This window comes from Camponotus vicinus, unplaced genomic scaffold, assembly GCF_025532165.1.
Source record: "Camponotus vicinus isolate PSW18456_S1 unplaced genomic scaffold, iyCamVici1.0 SCAF_8, whole genome shotgun sequence".
Taxonomy (NCBI): domain Eukaryota; kingdom Metazoa; phylum Arthropoda; class Insecta; order Hymenoptera; family Formicidae; genus Camponotus; species Camponotus vicinus.
In genome coordinates this window covers 2,836,811-2,853,761 of record NW_028141980.1, presented here as the reverse complement: position 1 = coordinate 2,853,761, position 16,951 = coordinate 2,836,811, and the positions used below count along the sequence as shown (strand labels likewise).

Genomic DNA, 16,951 nt, shown 5'->3' with positions numbered 1-16,951 from the left:
AATTCCATTATACTCGTAAATTAGTTGAAAACGGAACAATCAATGTCAAGCATGTAAGCAGCAACAGACAACTTGCGGACATATTTACAAAGCATATTTACAAAGCCGCAAACAAGGAATCTTTTCGAGGCTAATCGGAAGTCACTTGGAGTATACATTGCGAACATTTCAGCGAGTGGGAGTGTTGAATATAACGCCTGCAGCACCTTACAGCGCTTCTATGTTCGCACATGTACGTCACGCGTAAGGATACCGAGCTCGTTCACAGGAGGCTCGTGTGCGGCGCTGTATTATTATTACCGCTGCGTTGCGTTGTGTTGCAGTATGCACGTTAAAAATTCATTCTTGTGCCTTAGTATTTTTATTTTGCTTTCAAAGACTAACACATTGTTTATGTAGTTCTAATCAATTATACGTATTTAACCACAGATAGATTGCGTAATTATTTACATAGCCCTGCGCAACAAGGCGCTGAAGAAATATCACGTTTACTTATTAGGTATCGCTTTTACGATTGTTACTGATTGTCACGCGTTCGCTCTCACTATGAATGAGAAAGATCTTTGCGTGCGTGTCGCTCGATGGGCGTTACTTTTGGAGGAGTTTAATTTATCGTATAGAGCATCGGCCAGGAAAAAGAATGATACACGTCGACGCACTCAGTCGGAATCCACTTCCGGTCTGCTTTGTGATCGATGAGTCGGAAGCTGGTTTGACGGCTCGTTTGCGAAAGGCTCAAGAGGAGGACGACAGCGTGAGAAAGCTCCGAGATCTAATAATGCAGAACAAAACGAAAGATTACATAATACGAGGTGATCTAGTTTATAGAGAATCCGGCGGTGATGTCCAACTTGTAGTACCGGAGAGAATGCAGACGAGCTCACGAGCGCGGACATTTTTCAGCTGGAAAGACTGAAGCCCTTGTGCGCACTGATTACTGGATCCCGAATTTGCGACAACGAGTTGAAAAGGTTATACGAAATTGCGTTGCATGCATTCTGGCGGAGAGAAAACATGGAAAACAAGAAGGCTTGTTAAATCCAGTCGAGAAAGGAATTGTTCCTTTAGATACGTTGCATATCAACCACTTAGGACCTCTACCCTCGACTAAGAAGTCATATCAATATATATTTGCTGTGATTGACACTTTTTCAAAATTCACATGGCTGTATGCTACCAGATCTACAGGCACAGCTGAAGTTATTGTACGCCTTAACCGGACGCTCATATCATTATTGACAAAATTAGCTGCACCAAAATCTGATGAGTGGTATAAATATTTGGATGCTGCTCAGCAATGTCTAAACGCAACTATACATCGAAGCATTGGCATGTCACCGTTCAAACTTCTTTTAGGAATACGTCCACGGCTTAAAGATTTTCCAGATATCAGAGAGTGGCTCGAAAAAGAATGGGTTGAGTCATTCCAAGACAAGCGTGACGAACTGCGAGCCCAAACGAGCGAGAATATAGCAAAAATCCAGCGTGAGAATAAACACACTTAAAACAAGAAAAGGCGACAGGCTTCAAGTTATCGTGAAGGAGATTTGGTCGCCATTAAACGCACTCAACAAGGTCCGAGATTAAAAGTCGCTCACAAGTATCTTGGCCCTTACGAGATCATTCGAGTTCTGCGTAATCAACGATTTGTGCAGAGAGTCGGCTATGGAGAAGGTCCCCAACGAACGTCAACATCGGCCGACAATGTAAAGCTATGGGTCAACACTAATTCATCGGAAAGTGAAGACAGTGATGATGGAAACATTCGGGACGAATGTATGAGCAGAACGGCCGAGTGAAGGAGAGTTAGTCCGTAGGGCTGCCCAAATTCTTGAGTATTTTTCTAGAAATAAACAGATAGACCACCCGAGCACTTGAGTTAGGTATAAACAGATAGGTCGCCCGAGCATTTTTCGGTCCGCGATGCGAGTAGTCTCGGTGTTGTTGCGAGAGCGCGAAGACGTACGTTAGACGAGCGTATCTCTTTGTTCATATTAATCTTGTAATCCAACAAATAAATATCTCAGTCATTTGTCCTAAAAAGTATTCTATTCCATTTTACATCCTTACACCAAAATATCCTACAAAATAGTCAAAATTATTAACTGATTCTTTCAATAAAATATTACTGATTTACAGTGCTGTACATATAACTGCTGTAATCAGTGATTATTTACTGTTTTTCAGTGATAATACACTGATTCACTTTTAGAGAGCGCTTTATTCGACAACACTATTAAATATATTATTATGCTAAGAAAAAAACGTCAAAACATGGTACATTTTATGACGTCAAAATGCGGTACATGTCATGACGTCAAGAATCTGTGACATTAGACCGTCACTTTTACGTCATAAAAACATCAATTCGTGACGTCAAGAATAGTCAATGAATGACCAATTTGAAACGTCAAAATGACGTGTGCTTGCTACCTGGATTGAGGCATAAAGCAGGAATTTAATTCTAAATAAATTACATCTCCAGTTTTACAAGTTACATTTATTTTTATCATTTACTTTATTATTAATTTAATTAAATTGAATTAGTCCTTCGCTATATGAGATATAACTACGATATAACATATATTACATTAACATATATTACGATATAACATATGACATATATGTCATTTTAGAAGAAAATTGTAATTAACTTGCGGATAATATTCTTATTTAGCACCTGTAATAATCAATTTTGTTGCATTTATATAACATTAATAAAAGTAAGCGCAAATCTTGTGCAGTTTCTGCTATCAATTTGCCATCAGGTTGCATGTGCAGATTCTGCTCAGTTTCTGCTGGCAATTTAACATCAAATTGCATCGCGCAAATCCTGCTCGGTTTCTGCCGACAGTTTGTTGACAGATTATGTTTTACAGACTCTGTCGCCAAAACAAAAGCTTAATGCGAACACAGACGGCTACGGTTCTGGTGTGGGATTCCCACACAGAAAATAATATCTATTAGATATCTATTAGATATTCTCAATGGGCATTAGGGATATCCACGAATATGTAGGAAACATTTATTAGACGTGCTTTAGATATCCAGATGTCCGCCACTCGAGATCTCATAAATATCCATAGGATATCTACATAAATATCCATTAGATATTCATACAATATTTAGTGGATATTTCTGTAGATATCCATTGCATGTATACTGGATATTCATCAGATTTCTGCGTGGATATTTATTCAATGTTCCATAAATACCTACAGGATATGTAAACCAATATCCTGTAAATATCTATACAATATTCAATGGATATTTATTATATATAGATACATTTATTACGTATATATTGATATTTATTTTTGAATGGATATTGATTTAATGTTCTGTATATAGATACCATATATAACGGAATTTAAAAAAAAATTAAACGTCTGCGGTTAATTATATGGAGCTCTGGAGCTCCTCGCAAAAGCTAGAGGACATGCGGCTATAATAGTCTGCGCTCTTTGACCGATAAGCCGTGACTTGTGGGACCTGTGCTGCGGCCTTATATACTGTCTTAGATGGATCCCACTTTCGGGTTAGGCGTTTTCCTTTTCGCCACCTAGCGGCGAGGCATGAAGCTCGTGGAAGTATATGAATATCCATTGGATATCTTTGGTAGATTTTCAGTAGATATGGATATGTGGATTTTATATGGATGTCCAATGGATATCCTTGATAGATTTTCAGTGGACATGGATATGTAGACATTATATGGATGTCTAATGGATATCCTTGGTAGATGTTCAGTGGACATGGATATGTGGACAATATATGGATGTTCAATGGATATCTTTGGTAGGTTCTCAGTAGATATGGATATGTGGATTTTATATGGATGTCCAATGGATATCCTTGATAGATTTTCAGTGGACATAGCTATGTAGACATTATATGGATGTCTAATGGATATCCTTGCTAGATGTTTAGTGGACATGGATATGTGGACTATATATGGATGTTCAATGGATATCTTTGATAGATTTTCAGTAGATATGGGTATGTGGATTTTATATGGATGTCCAGTGGATATCTTCCATAGATTTTCAGTAGATATGGATATAGGGATTTTATATGGATATTCAATGGATATCATCATTGGTTATTCAGGAGATATAAACATTTTAGACATCTTTTAGATATCTATTGGTTATCCATAGTGGATATGGACATTAAATGAATATGTAGATATCCAGTAGATATCCATTAGACATTTTCTTCTGTGTGGGTTCTGATCGAATTTGCTGCCAATCTGCTGCCAACCTGCTACCATTTTGCTTACTGGGTAATGTTCCCAGTTAGCCAAGTTTGCTCGAACAGATTTCGCCAAGTGCTTGCTAAAAATTGTTGTCAGCAAGAAGGCTACAATTTTGCTACAAGAGTTGTTATTACCTGATTAAGCTGGCAGATTGGCGGCAAAAACCGAGCAAAGCTTGCTGACAAAATCCGCCAACAAATTGGCGGCAAAAAGCAAGCGAAGCTTGCTGCATTACTTGACGTCAAATTGGCGGCAAAAACCAAGCAAGATCTGCGCGCACAAAATTTGACGTCAAGTTGGCGGCAAAACCCGAGCAAAATCTGTAAAGGAAAGTCTGACGTCAAATTGGCAGCAAAAACCGAGCAAGATCTGCGCGCATAATTTGACGGCAGATTGGTAGCAGAAACCGAGCAGAACCTGTATAATCGGTATTTAAGTACCTTGATTTCAATAGTTCCTTCGCTTTCCGCTACGCGATGCACGCTTTCTCGCAATCAAATTTCTGTTAGAAGTATATAAAGCCTGCTAGTGGCTATTAATAAAAGATCAAAAGTATATTTCTATTGGTTTAATTTTTGATATCTCATACAAGCCTAATATGAGAATATCAAACTGATTAGAATCAACAGGATAAATGGAAAATTATCCTATTTGAAGCATAAAGCAAGAGTTAATAAATTATGTCTCAATTTTATAAATTAAATTTAATTATTTTCACAATTTACTTTATTATTAATTTAATTAAGTTGAAAGAGAATTTGCTACGTGAGATATAACTACGATATAACATTACATTTCATAGTTATTTATGAAAAAAAAATTATAATTTACCAATAAAACTTATTCTGTAATATTAAATTTTATTGCACTTTGGTCAAAACCAGATCATGCTCGGTTTCTACCATCAATATGCTATCAGATTGCGCGCGTGCAGATCTTGCTCGGTTTTTGCCGACAATTTGACGTCAACATGTCAGCAAGCTTTGCTCGGGTTTTGTCACCAATTTACTGTCAGGTTATGTCAGCAAGGTTTGCTAGCAAAACACGAGCTTAACCCATACAGCACACAAAGATTGCATACACATTGCAGCAATCTTTCACCGCAATATTGCAACATTGCAAATTCACTGCAAAATGTTGCTGCACCATTGCTGTGGGATTGCAGCAACGTTAAAATGTCCGCTTTTAGGAATATTGCAATGTAAGATTGTAGTAATGTTACGGTGCATTGTATTTGTAATATTAAAACGCGTTTTACTACAAATGCAGACCGTTTTAAATTTAATAAATAAACTTTGAAAATATTAAAAAAATGTTTAAGAAAGATAGGAAAAAACATTTCCCTTTAAAAAAATTTCACGCCTTTAAAAAAATATCTATTAGTGTTTTTTTATTAATAAATTTTTTATTAATAAATTTATTAATAAATTTATTAATAAATTTATTAATAATTAATTTTTTATCTATAAATATTTCTTATTAAATATTTATCTCAATAATATACATACAATTATTTTATATACCCTCGACACCAGAATATTTTAATACGTGCAATAAATGAACTATTTCTCATTTATCCATTCAGTGAAGAAAAATCTGTTTAATATTCTGAATCCCAACGAGGGATCCAGATTATTAAATAAATTATTTGTTTAATAATCTAAATCCCTTATTAGAATTCAGAATATTAAATAAATCAAGTCAATTTATCAGAAATTAAACTGACTCAAGACAAGAAATATAATTACTACATTAGTCCTTTGTAGACCTTATATCCACTTTAGACGAAAATTCGAATACGAGTTAATTAAGTTTGGTGTCGCCACGTAGCGGCAAGTAAAGAAATACATGTTATACATTTTTGTTATGTTAAAATGTTGCTGGAATATTGCCAAAGTAATATTACAAAATAATATCTCTGCAATATTTCTGCAGCATTACACTGCAATGTGCAATGTTGTAACATTGCAGCAATGTTGATGCAAACTTCTGTGCTGTATGGGAATGCGGACACAGATGGCTATGGATTTGGTGTGAAATTTTGATTAAATTTGCTGCCAATTTGCACGCAATTTGTTAACATTTTGCTTACTGGATTTCGATACAATTTTTTTAAAGATAGACATTCTAACATTGCTGCAATCTTACAGCATCTTATAACAATGTTTCATAACATATTTGCAATATTATAATGTTTCAGTGTCAAAATTATTCTATAATATGTCTTTAATTTTTCTATGTTGATATAGACTTTTATAAAATTTACTGAATAAAATTAATTTTTAATATATTTTTCTGAATATTCATTGAAATTTTAATGAAATTGCAATAAAAAGGGTCAATTGATTATATAATGTAATATATATGTGATTCAGAACTTATTTCAATATATTTTCTGTAAATGTTCATATTCAATATTTTAATTATGTCAATATTCAATATTTATTATAATTTCCGTAATTTTTTTTCATCAGAATATATATAAATATATATACAATCTATCTAATAAGAGCATGGTCGATTTAATTTATAGAAAAATTGATTTAACAAAATTTTAAAATACATAGATACATTTTGTTCAATTAGAGCTAAAATGGAATTAATAATGTGTCCAGTCATCACACACATATACACAGTAGCGTCAATAATTGATTGACATCTCCGAAGTTTAACACTAATTGTAAGCTGATAGCGTATTCGTGTAGATCAACGAATCTCTCGAAATAAATTGAATATATGTCTTCCACGAAGCTTATACTTATAGGATGTAAATGAATACCTGTTACAAACTTCTAGGGTATGTAGAGGGTTCAAAGTAGACCAACTTTTAATAAGAAACTCATATCCGGAAACGTACCGTTTGCAAACTGCAGACTGGAATTGTTGATAGTATTAAAAATAATTTTCATAATAACTTTATTTGCTTACATTACACTACAAAAATGTTTAGCAATGTCAAAACAGATGGCTACAATAATTGCTCATAATGACAACCACCAACTTCAATGCAAGTATCGGATGATTGTGACGGCCAATCCAATTGATCAATGTCAGGTCACTCCTTTCATTCAATACAGAACCTGCTCCGATGTTTGTTGAAGATAATCCTCTTGACCCATTTTTCATTCTTTTCAATAAATCAATTTGATAAATAGTAACAAAGCTTTTTTAAAAATTTGCAGCATCTTTCCCGCATTTAGAGTGTTTGTAAACACGTATAATTCACTATCCGTTTATCATTTTTTTTGTAAATTTTTGTATCGAGTTACGTTTCGGTAAATCATTTATTGTTTTTGCTTCTTTATACCACTGCAACCACTTTTGGATAAAAGATTTTGATTTTCTCATGTACTTAGCAGCAGATTGTGATATTTTCAATCCCTTCGGATGTTCGCAAAGGAACACAATTTCGAAGTGCGACACATATGCAGCACTCATAATGCCTATGTTTTGTTTTGACAAAACTATAACTATAATTGAAGTTTTCGTTGCAAAGCATCAAGGAGTAAAATATCTACTGGCTTATGCAAGAATCCAAAGTATAATTTTTACTAACTGGAAGTTATACCGACCATTATTAAACAGATTATATGTAAAATAAATATGTTTACACAGAAAGAGTTCAAATTTCCGGATATGCTGTTCCAATCAAATCTTTTCCTCTATATCTAAATTTGTGTGTTATTATATTAAACTTAGTGCCTCCTAGAGATACAGGACAATTGCCATCCGGTCTTACATAGAAGCAAATAGTATAAAGTGACATTTCCAATTCGGGAGAGATTCCGATGAACATAGTCGTGACTGGTTTATCGTAACCGTTGAATTTTACATGCATCTTAATAATGGATCCCTTCTACAAAAAAGACACACCCACGTTCATATTATATTGAAATTGATTTTATATTGAAATCATTAAAAATGTAAAGCATTCCATAAATTCTATTTATTAAAAGTTTAGTAAAAAAATTACTTACGTTTCCTAAATCGATTTTTTTAATGTAACCTAGATAGTCAACACGCTTCTTTATTTCTTCTACATTAAAGTAGATCCAATTATGTAATCCAAGTACCTCTGTACCCGCATCTACTTGTTTCGTTTCTGCCATAAAGACGTGTTCAAATCCAGTGCTGCCAATTTTACCTTGTCCACGCGAGAATAGATTGAACCAAATTCTTCTTAATGTATCTTTATACTCATAATAATCCTGTCTCACAAATCCTTTATCTGCGAGAAAACGCATAGCAGCCGACATTACGTTTGTACTCAAAAAAGTATCAACAAGGAGACTCTCTTCCTGTCTTTGTAATGGATTAATATATTCATTCGTATGAGTATCTAGTTGATAATTGTCATATATGGAGAGAACTCTTTGAATCGTAGGAATTTGAAAAGCTTCAGGACTTATTATCAATAGCCTATAAGAATATACAGTTTGATCAATTAAAACATAACTTGAAAAAAGTATTGATATTTTATATCTAATAATTCATATAACATAATATATATTGATTGGTTGCCAACATTTTTTTTAAATAAATAAATATATTTTATTATGTTGAAAACATAATTCTCTTACGGCTGCGAAGCTTGATCCATCAGATTACTGCTAGTGGTTTGTTTTTGCAGATTAACTGTTATATATCGGTTTGCATTATTTGTATCTTTCATATAAAGTGCTTCAGAAAGCTTTTCTAAATCTTCATCCGTAACTATATTTCCTTTGCTATACGTCGGATTATTGGAATACATTCTAGTAAAACCTACGGTTGCTCTGGTGGTGGCTTCTGCGGCAGCATTAGCCCCTACGTCTTTGGATAATGTTGAATGATTATTTTGATTAAGTTGAATAGGCTGCGTAGATCTTTCAGACGTAGTCCTATCGCTATTTTTACCTGATTAAAAAATATATATCAATATAAAAAATATATAAACTCAGATAATTAAACGTGATTAATCATATTGATTGAACTGATGCATTGTATGTGTTATTATATATACAGGGTGTCCGTCCTATCATCCGCCAAAAAAAAACCATAAGTAAATCTCGAACTAAACCGAACTAAAAAGTCATATACCATTTTGAAAACAACCCGTAAACTTTCGAGATATTAATTAAAGAAGATCGGCCAATACGTGCGAGTATAAACGCGCGGCGAGAAAATTTGTCCCACTGTAACCTTACTCACTAACGCAACGCTGAAGCGTCGCGCGCCGCTATCATGTTTTGGAGAGCGCTTCACCCGCCACCCGCCGCTTCGTCGCGCGCCTAGTATCAAGTTACAGTGGGATGGCTTTTAACGAGATCTAATTATGGTTTTTTCTTGGCGGATGATAGGACGGACACCCTATATATACATATACATGTGTCTGTGTGTGTGTGTGTGTGCGTGTGCGTGTGCGTGTGCGTGCGTGCGTGCGTGTGGTGTGTGTGTGTGTGTGTGTGTGTGTGTGTGTGTGTGTGTGTGTGTGTGTGTGTGTGTGTGTGTGTGTGTGTGTGTGTGTGTGTTGTGCATTTGCTAACATTGGAAAAGAACGTTACTTAGTGTAACAATATGAATGCTTATGACAAGTAGTCAATTACTGAAATTTCGAGAGCAAACGATCAGCGATACTGATACTTATTCTATTAACAACTGATAGTTTATCATTTCGTCTAGAATATCATAATGGCATTATAATGGCAATAACACAAATATAATAATTTTCATTTATTGTCGCGCATATTTCCTCAAGCAAAGTTTTTAAATTGCAGCTCGTTGTCAACAAATTATTAAAAATATTAAATTATTATATATTTACGAGACAGTATGTATCACTCTCGAGATTTAATTTACAAAGTTCGTTCGCTTACCGCTATGCAACGCATTATGCACCATCTACTCTGTATTCAAATTTTTTTTTATAAAAGTATATAAATCCTGCAAATTATAAATGATACTTACTAGTAACATTAAAAATATAATTATAAGTGACAATTACTAGTGACATTAAAAATATTATATATTTTCTTATCATTTCAATTTCTGATATAATCATAACACAAGAAATTCCGGATATTGAATTATTTACTATTTTATAATATTAATTATTAAAAAATAGATAGATAAGTATATGAATAAGCAAAAATCTTTTTTATTTCGCATTTATTTGAAATGTAAAATAAGAAATCTATATTTCGTTAAATAAAATCTTTAGTTTTATGAATTGAGTTATTTAAATGTCACTATATTATATTATAGTTAATATTTATATAATAATATCATTAAAAAACTTTTATCGAAAACACAATAAAATATATTAGCATGGAATAATGTTAAAATATAATATTTAATATTTGTCGCAATATCTAAAAATTATTAATCGTGAATGACGTCGTCACGAATTGTCGTCAAATTGCTATGAAATCTCTTATATGCGGCCGGTGTTATAATGTATTGCTATCAATTTGTCGTTCTTAGAATTAGAAATCATTTGAGTTTAAGTCAATAAACATAATGCTATCACATCTTGTCCCTAATTTTTCAAAATTAATTGTTACAACAATTATTAACAATATGACAGCAAACTTACAAACAGTTGGCTTCCTTCATAAAATTTCGGCTTAATTTTTGACATAAAAATAATTTAAACATTGTTTCACAATGTTTAAGTTGTTAGTACAATATGTAAACAGAAACTAAATCATAATTAAGCATAATATGACATTATGCTATAGTGGCAGAATATCAGAAATCGAACTTATCTATAAGCATGGCATGACGGTAATAATACAACAGAAATTGAATATACTCTGTCATCTCAAAAGATAACAAAGAAGACAGAAGGAACATGATTTGTTATCATGAAACAAACAGGCAAAAACACAGGCATTAAATATATGTCATATATTAAGTTATAAAACTACATATATACAGGGTGTCCCTGAATGGTCTGTACAAACTTTGTGAATAAGTTCCAGGAACCTAAACAAACAGAAAATGTCCCATAAACATGGGGTCGGAAACGCTTGCTTCTGGAGTTACGACGGTTCGAAGTTTTCCTGCAATAGCTAGAGAAATTATCACGTCAAATCGCATAGGTGTTACAAAACTGTGTTTAAAAACATGAATGAATCAAATTATTCATTTGATGAACTGGCGGATATCCATCTGGTGTATGGCCGTGCCGGTGGAAATGGACGGTTCGCCAGACAATGCGGCGACGTGCGCAGGCTTCCTTGGAATCTAACGGAGGCCATTTCGAGCATTTGCTATAGCAAGTGTACTGTCCTGTTATGTCCGTGGCAAAACCGAGGAAATAAATAAACACAGTTTTGTAACACCTATGCGATTTGACGTGATAATTTCTCCAGCTATTGCAAGAAAACTTCGAACCGTCGTAACTCCAGAAGCAAGCGTTTCCGACCCCATATTTATGGGACATTTTCTGCTTGTTTAGGTCCCTGGAACTTATTCACAAAGTTTGTACAGACCATTCAGGGACACCCTGTATGTATGTGTGTGTGTGTGTGTGTGTGTGTGTGTGTGTGTGTGTGTGTAATTTTTTGTTTACCGCATTTACACAATATATCTATCTCGTATTTATAAGTTTTTATGACAAGCAAATTGAAAGACTATAAAATATAGCTAGCAATAATAAAAATGCGTGTGGAGAGAAAGAGAGAGAGAGAGAGAGAGAAAGAGAGAGGGAGGGGGAGAAAGAGAGAGAGAGAGTATTTATATATAAATACTTAATTGAAAAGTACATGCATTTAATTTGGTGCGAATACAACGGAATGATAGTTATATACAATACTATACATGCGACTGTTATTTTATTATCTTTTTTGCATTCTATTAAATATTATTCTTGATTATCTATTTTTATTAATTATTTACTCTTTAATTATATACAGGGTGTCCTAGACCACCCGTACACCCCTTTTCTTTCAAAAACTAAGCATTTTAGAGAAAAACGTTTTCAACAAAAGTTGTTTGGTTTCGAGGGGGCCATAAGATGGTATCATTGGTTTGACCTTGAAGAGTCATTTGAAGGTCACGTGAAGGTCACTTCAATTTTTTTAAATGGAACACCCTATATATTTTTACACATTCTTGTAGCTTATCTCGAGAGCTTTCCAAAACACTATAATTAAGTACCTTTTCGTTAAGTACTTTTTGAGTTATGAGGCTTGAAATAATTTCTTAATTTTACATAAACCGTAAAATATCTTGTAAAATATTCATTTTTCGATTATCTTACCTTAATACTTTTATGTACAAAATAATGAGAGGAATCAATTGGTGTAAAGAAAACACATAGTTGTTTTGAAGAAAAAATATGTAATTTGCAATTAACAATTCCATATTTTTTCTTCAAAACAACTATGTGTTTTCTTTACACCAATTGATTCCTCTCATTATTTTGTGCATAAAAGTATTAAGGTAAGATAATCGAAAAATGAATATTTTACAAGATATTTTACGGTTTATGTAAAATTAAGAAATTATTTCAAGCCTCATAACTGAAAAAGTACTTAACGAAAAGGTACTTAATTATAGTGTTTTGGAAAGCTCTCGAGATAAGCTACAAGAATGTGCAAAAATATATAGGGTGTTCCATTTAAAAAAATTGAAGTGACCTTCACGTGACCTTCAAATGACTCTTCAAGGTCAAACCAATGGTACCATCTTATGGCCCCCTCGAAACCAAACAACTTTTGTTGAAAACATTTTTCTCTAAAATGCTTAGTTTTTGAAAGAAAAGGGGTGTACGGGTGGTCTAGGACACCCTGCATAGTGCTGCAATGAAAAAATTAGATTAGATATTTTTTTACTCGGATTGTAACAACTGACCTTGCTACATATTAGTTATGTCACTTTCGAGACATCCTGTGCAATATTATTCCCTCTTCTATTTCTGCTGCAATTCTGCCGTTACGTTATGACAATAACTAAGTCTACTCGAAGAGTTGGCCACGGACTTGCTACTTGCCAAGGAAATACTTGTCAGCAAAAAGGCCGTACAAGAATTGCTATTATAGATCTTAATGACAGATTGGCGGCAAAAACCGAGCAAACCTTGCTGGCAAAAATCTGACAGCAAATTGACAGCAAAAATCGAACAAAGCTTGCTAATATTCTTGACGTCAAATTATCGGCAAAAACCGAACAAAATCTGAACACATGCAATCTAACGGGAAATTTCAACAAATCCCAGCAAACACCAAGTAATAGTTATATAACTGTTAGTTATAATTTTCCATTCAACAATATAACTGTTACATGTTACATAACTGTTACTGTTATAACCATTACTTGGTGTTTGCTGGGTGATTATTTGTAAAAAGTAAATTCATATTGTTACATTCAGTAAAATTCTTTTTCAATGTTAAACATATAACAACATGTAATGCATCTGTTTATTCAATATGATAATTATACTTCTCTGGGGACTTTTTGAGGGTTATTTAAGGATGCTTTGTATGTACAATCCCAGCAAAAAGTAGCTGAAAATCAATATTGATGAATATATCCACTTTTGGTGTATTTTGAGTATGAGAAATTGCGTGAATATTACAATTTGATCTTAGCTACAGTGCAGAGATGTATTTTTTTAATATTTATTGTGTTTTTACTGAAATATTCCGAATTTTGTTAATCGAAATGATTAACTTTTGGCAGAGAATTTCGCCTTGTGTCAGATACATGGCTAATTTCATTGAATTATATTTAATATCTTTTTAATCAGTTAGTACTTGTATAATATTATTTGACCAAATATTTCCTCTGTATCTAAACTACACTTTTGCAAATTTTAAACAAATTCTGAATATTATTTCCATGTGTTTTTGTCATTTGAATCGACGTGGTTATACGTTTCCCATAAGAACACATGTTAATTCGGTGCAAATTAAAATCCTTATAACTTGTGAACACTTTAGTGAATCGATTTAAAAATTGTACTGAAGATTCTAAACATATGTAAGGACATTCTGTACAATTTTCATTAAATTCTCAATATTTTGAAAATAGGTATGAAACATCCTTAAGATCATAATCTTGATAACAAATGTTCATGTTAAAATCATCAGAAGGGAGATAATAAATTAATATAAAAATTTACTTAGCAATTAATTATTAATATTAATATTTAAGGGACTAATATAAAACTAATATAAAATATAACTAATATAAAAATTTATTTCCCTTGTAAAAAAATTTATCCTATGTAAAAAAATACCTGAAACAGGATACACAGAATATTCGGGCGGTCTTGGAAAGTTTGTAGGTGAAGCAGCTTTAGTGCCAATAGCAGCGATATCAGCCCACGTTTTTCCACTTGGTTGCGTACTCGGCTTGTTTTGATCTGCTCTGATGGAAGATGCTGTAGAAACTGCAAAGTAAATTAAATTTTATTTTATTTTTTTAGAACAATAATGTAAATAAACATAAACATATTGCATGATTTAACAGATCTTGAAGTTTTATGTACGAAGATTGAAAAGCAACGCATTATAACTTATTAGGATTATATTTATTTTTTTCAGTAATTTTAACGCTAATGGCATTCAAATTTTATTTGTCATGAAAATAATAATTTCGATACATTTTTTCAGCGGGGGAATTTCGGTAATGAAATAATTATTTTTGTTTTATTTTGTTAGTTTCTAGTTTATATAACATACAAATAAACACACATAAGAACAGCATTAAATTTTTTTAAAAATTAATAAATAATCCCGGTAAAATTTAATAATTTCTTTTTCTATTCGTTGCATGAAACTTATATAACGTTTCTTTAATCATGATTGATCTTATTTTATATTTAATTCATGTTATCTATGTACGTTATCTATGTTGTCATTAATGATAATACACGTTAAATAAATTATCATGCGTCTCACCGTCATTATTAATTGTTGAGCCTTGAAATATTTTTGATGGTTGGTTTTGTGATGATTCTTTAGCGATAAAATCTGTAGCCAAATTTCGATAACTTTGACTATCTCCATGACTAATTCCCGGCTTGTTTGATCTTGAAACATCAATATCTATACCGAATTCTGTCTTTGAATTAGATCGAACATTATTTTGTATACTTTCTCTTGTTGTTTCTATAATGTCTAATCCCGGATTAGCAGCATTTATTATTGCAGGTTCAGTATTTACAACTGACATCGTTGGTTTTTTGACAGTTATAGCCTTTGTTGAAGCTGTAGTACTTTGTACATTTACGGAAACTGATGTGATAGTACTTGTAGTAGTAGTAGTCTCTTTTTTCCAAAATTTCCATCCTGCTTCACTGTTTCCTAAAAAGCAGATTAAAATTATTAGAATTTTAAAATTGCGCGATATATGAGAAAATTACGTGAATGTTAAAAAGAAATGTGAAAATAAAAGAAAATTATGTTTCCACATAAATCTTATTTATTTTGTGGTTTATATTTTTAATCCTACTTATCTGTTTATTGGGTCATAATGGTCATTTGAGATATCATATAGAGATAGATAAGTCATTATAATGCATTATATATTTTTTATATATATAACTTCCTTTCTAAATTTTCACTCTTTATTAACATTTGTATTAATTTCATTAATTTTATAATATATATAGATATATTAAAAGATATTTTTATACCTATATATATATATATATATATATATATATATATATATATATATATTTATTTATTTATTTATTATATATATTATTACCCCTTTATATAATAATATATATATAATAATATATATTATATATATTATATACTATTACCTTTATATACTACCTATTATATTAATACATACATATATATATATATATATATATATATATATATATATATATATTAATATATATATTAATATATAGGTATATTAAATTAATTATATTTATTATTATTAAATAATTTACTTTTCTGTACCTACATTTATTTATATATTTTTTATACTTATATGTATATATATATTATTTATATATATATATATATATATTTTTCTTTTTTTTTCTAGTTTTATATCTATAACATACTTTTCAATCATTCAAAAATTTATTATATATTATTTTATTATATATTGAATTATTTAAGTGCGTTTATTATTATATGGCATGTAACATGTTTATTATTATTATTAAATTATATAATCTATCATAAAAGTTATCAAAAAATCAATACAAATTATATTGATTTTCAAATATATATTTCGTAAATATACATTTATATGTTGGAATTATTGCATTTTTTGACCGTTAATTTATTATATTTTATTGTTTTAAATAATTATGTTTTCCTAAAATAATTAAATGACAATTTCATTGTATTTTATGTACTTAGGAAATTCCAAGTACATAATTTTATGCGTGTAATTTGTAGAATGCTTTTGAAAGATAAGCAAATATTGAAAAACTTACCAATGAATAGCGACAATGTAATCGTTAAAACGATGAAATATTGGTTTTTTACTGCCATGATTGTATCACAAGTGTTTATAAATCCTCGGTCCGGATTTATTTTAAACAAAATGTATATCTTTCGTAACTTATAAAACTAAATACAATTATATAGAATCATGTAAGTGGGAATGAAACGCGATACTCGCATATAAATAAGTAAGGCTGCATCGCTCTCTACGATGTAACTGCCTCGAGGTCATCAGCTTACTTTCCTCTTTAGTCTCTCCAACAAGCTCTGATAGAGGTCAGTACAG

The 16,951-nt window shown here is 31.7% G+C and overlaps 1 protein-coding gene across 1 annotated transcript; it reads right to left on the bottom strand.

Moving 5' to 3' along the window:
• Positions 1-7,157: 7,157 nt before the first annotated feature.
• On the bottom strand, positions 7,158-16,909 carry LOC145975455 (endoribonuclease Arlr-like). The gene is made up of 6 exons (XM_083105942.1): positions 16,656-16,909; positions 15,148-15,552; positions 14,484-14,636; positions 8,839-9,154; positions 8,236-8,677; positions 7,158-8,114 (listed from the first exon to the last, which is right to left on the bottom strand). The coding sequence occupies exons 1-6, from the start codon at positions 16,711-16,713 to the stop codon at positions 7,881-7,883; spliced, it is 1,608 nt and encodes a 535-aa protein (XP_082962068.1). The 5' UTR covers positions 16,714-16,909; the 3' UTR covers positions 7,158-7,880.
• Between the last annotated feature and the right edge of the window lie 42 nt (positions 16,910-16,951).

What these genes read in the sequence shown, in the direction of transcription:
- LOC145975455 (XM_083105942.1), bottom strand. Translation starts at nt 16,713, where the DNA reads ATGGCAGTAAAAAACCAATATTTCATCGTTTTAACGATTACATTGTCG. An exon ending in CTCAACAATTAATAATGACG is followed by an intron (nt 14,637 to 15,147) that starts GTGAGACGCATG and finishes TTTACTTTGCAG; the next exon opens with TTTCTACAGCATCTTCCATC. An exon ending in AAAAAATCGATTTAGGAAAC is followed by an intron (nt 8,115 to 8,235) that starts GTAAGTAATTTT and finishes TCTTTTTTGTAG; the next exon opens with AAGGGATCCATTATTAAGAT.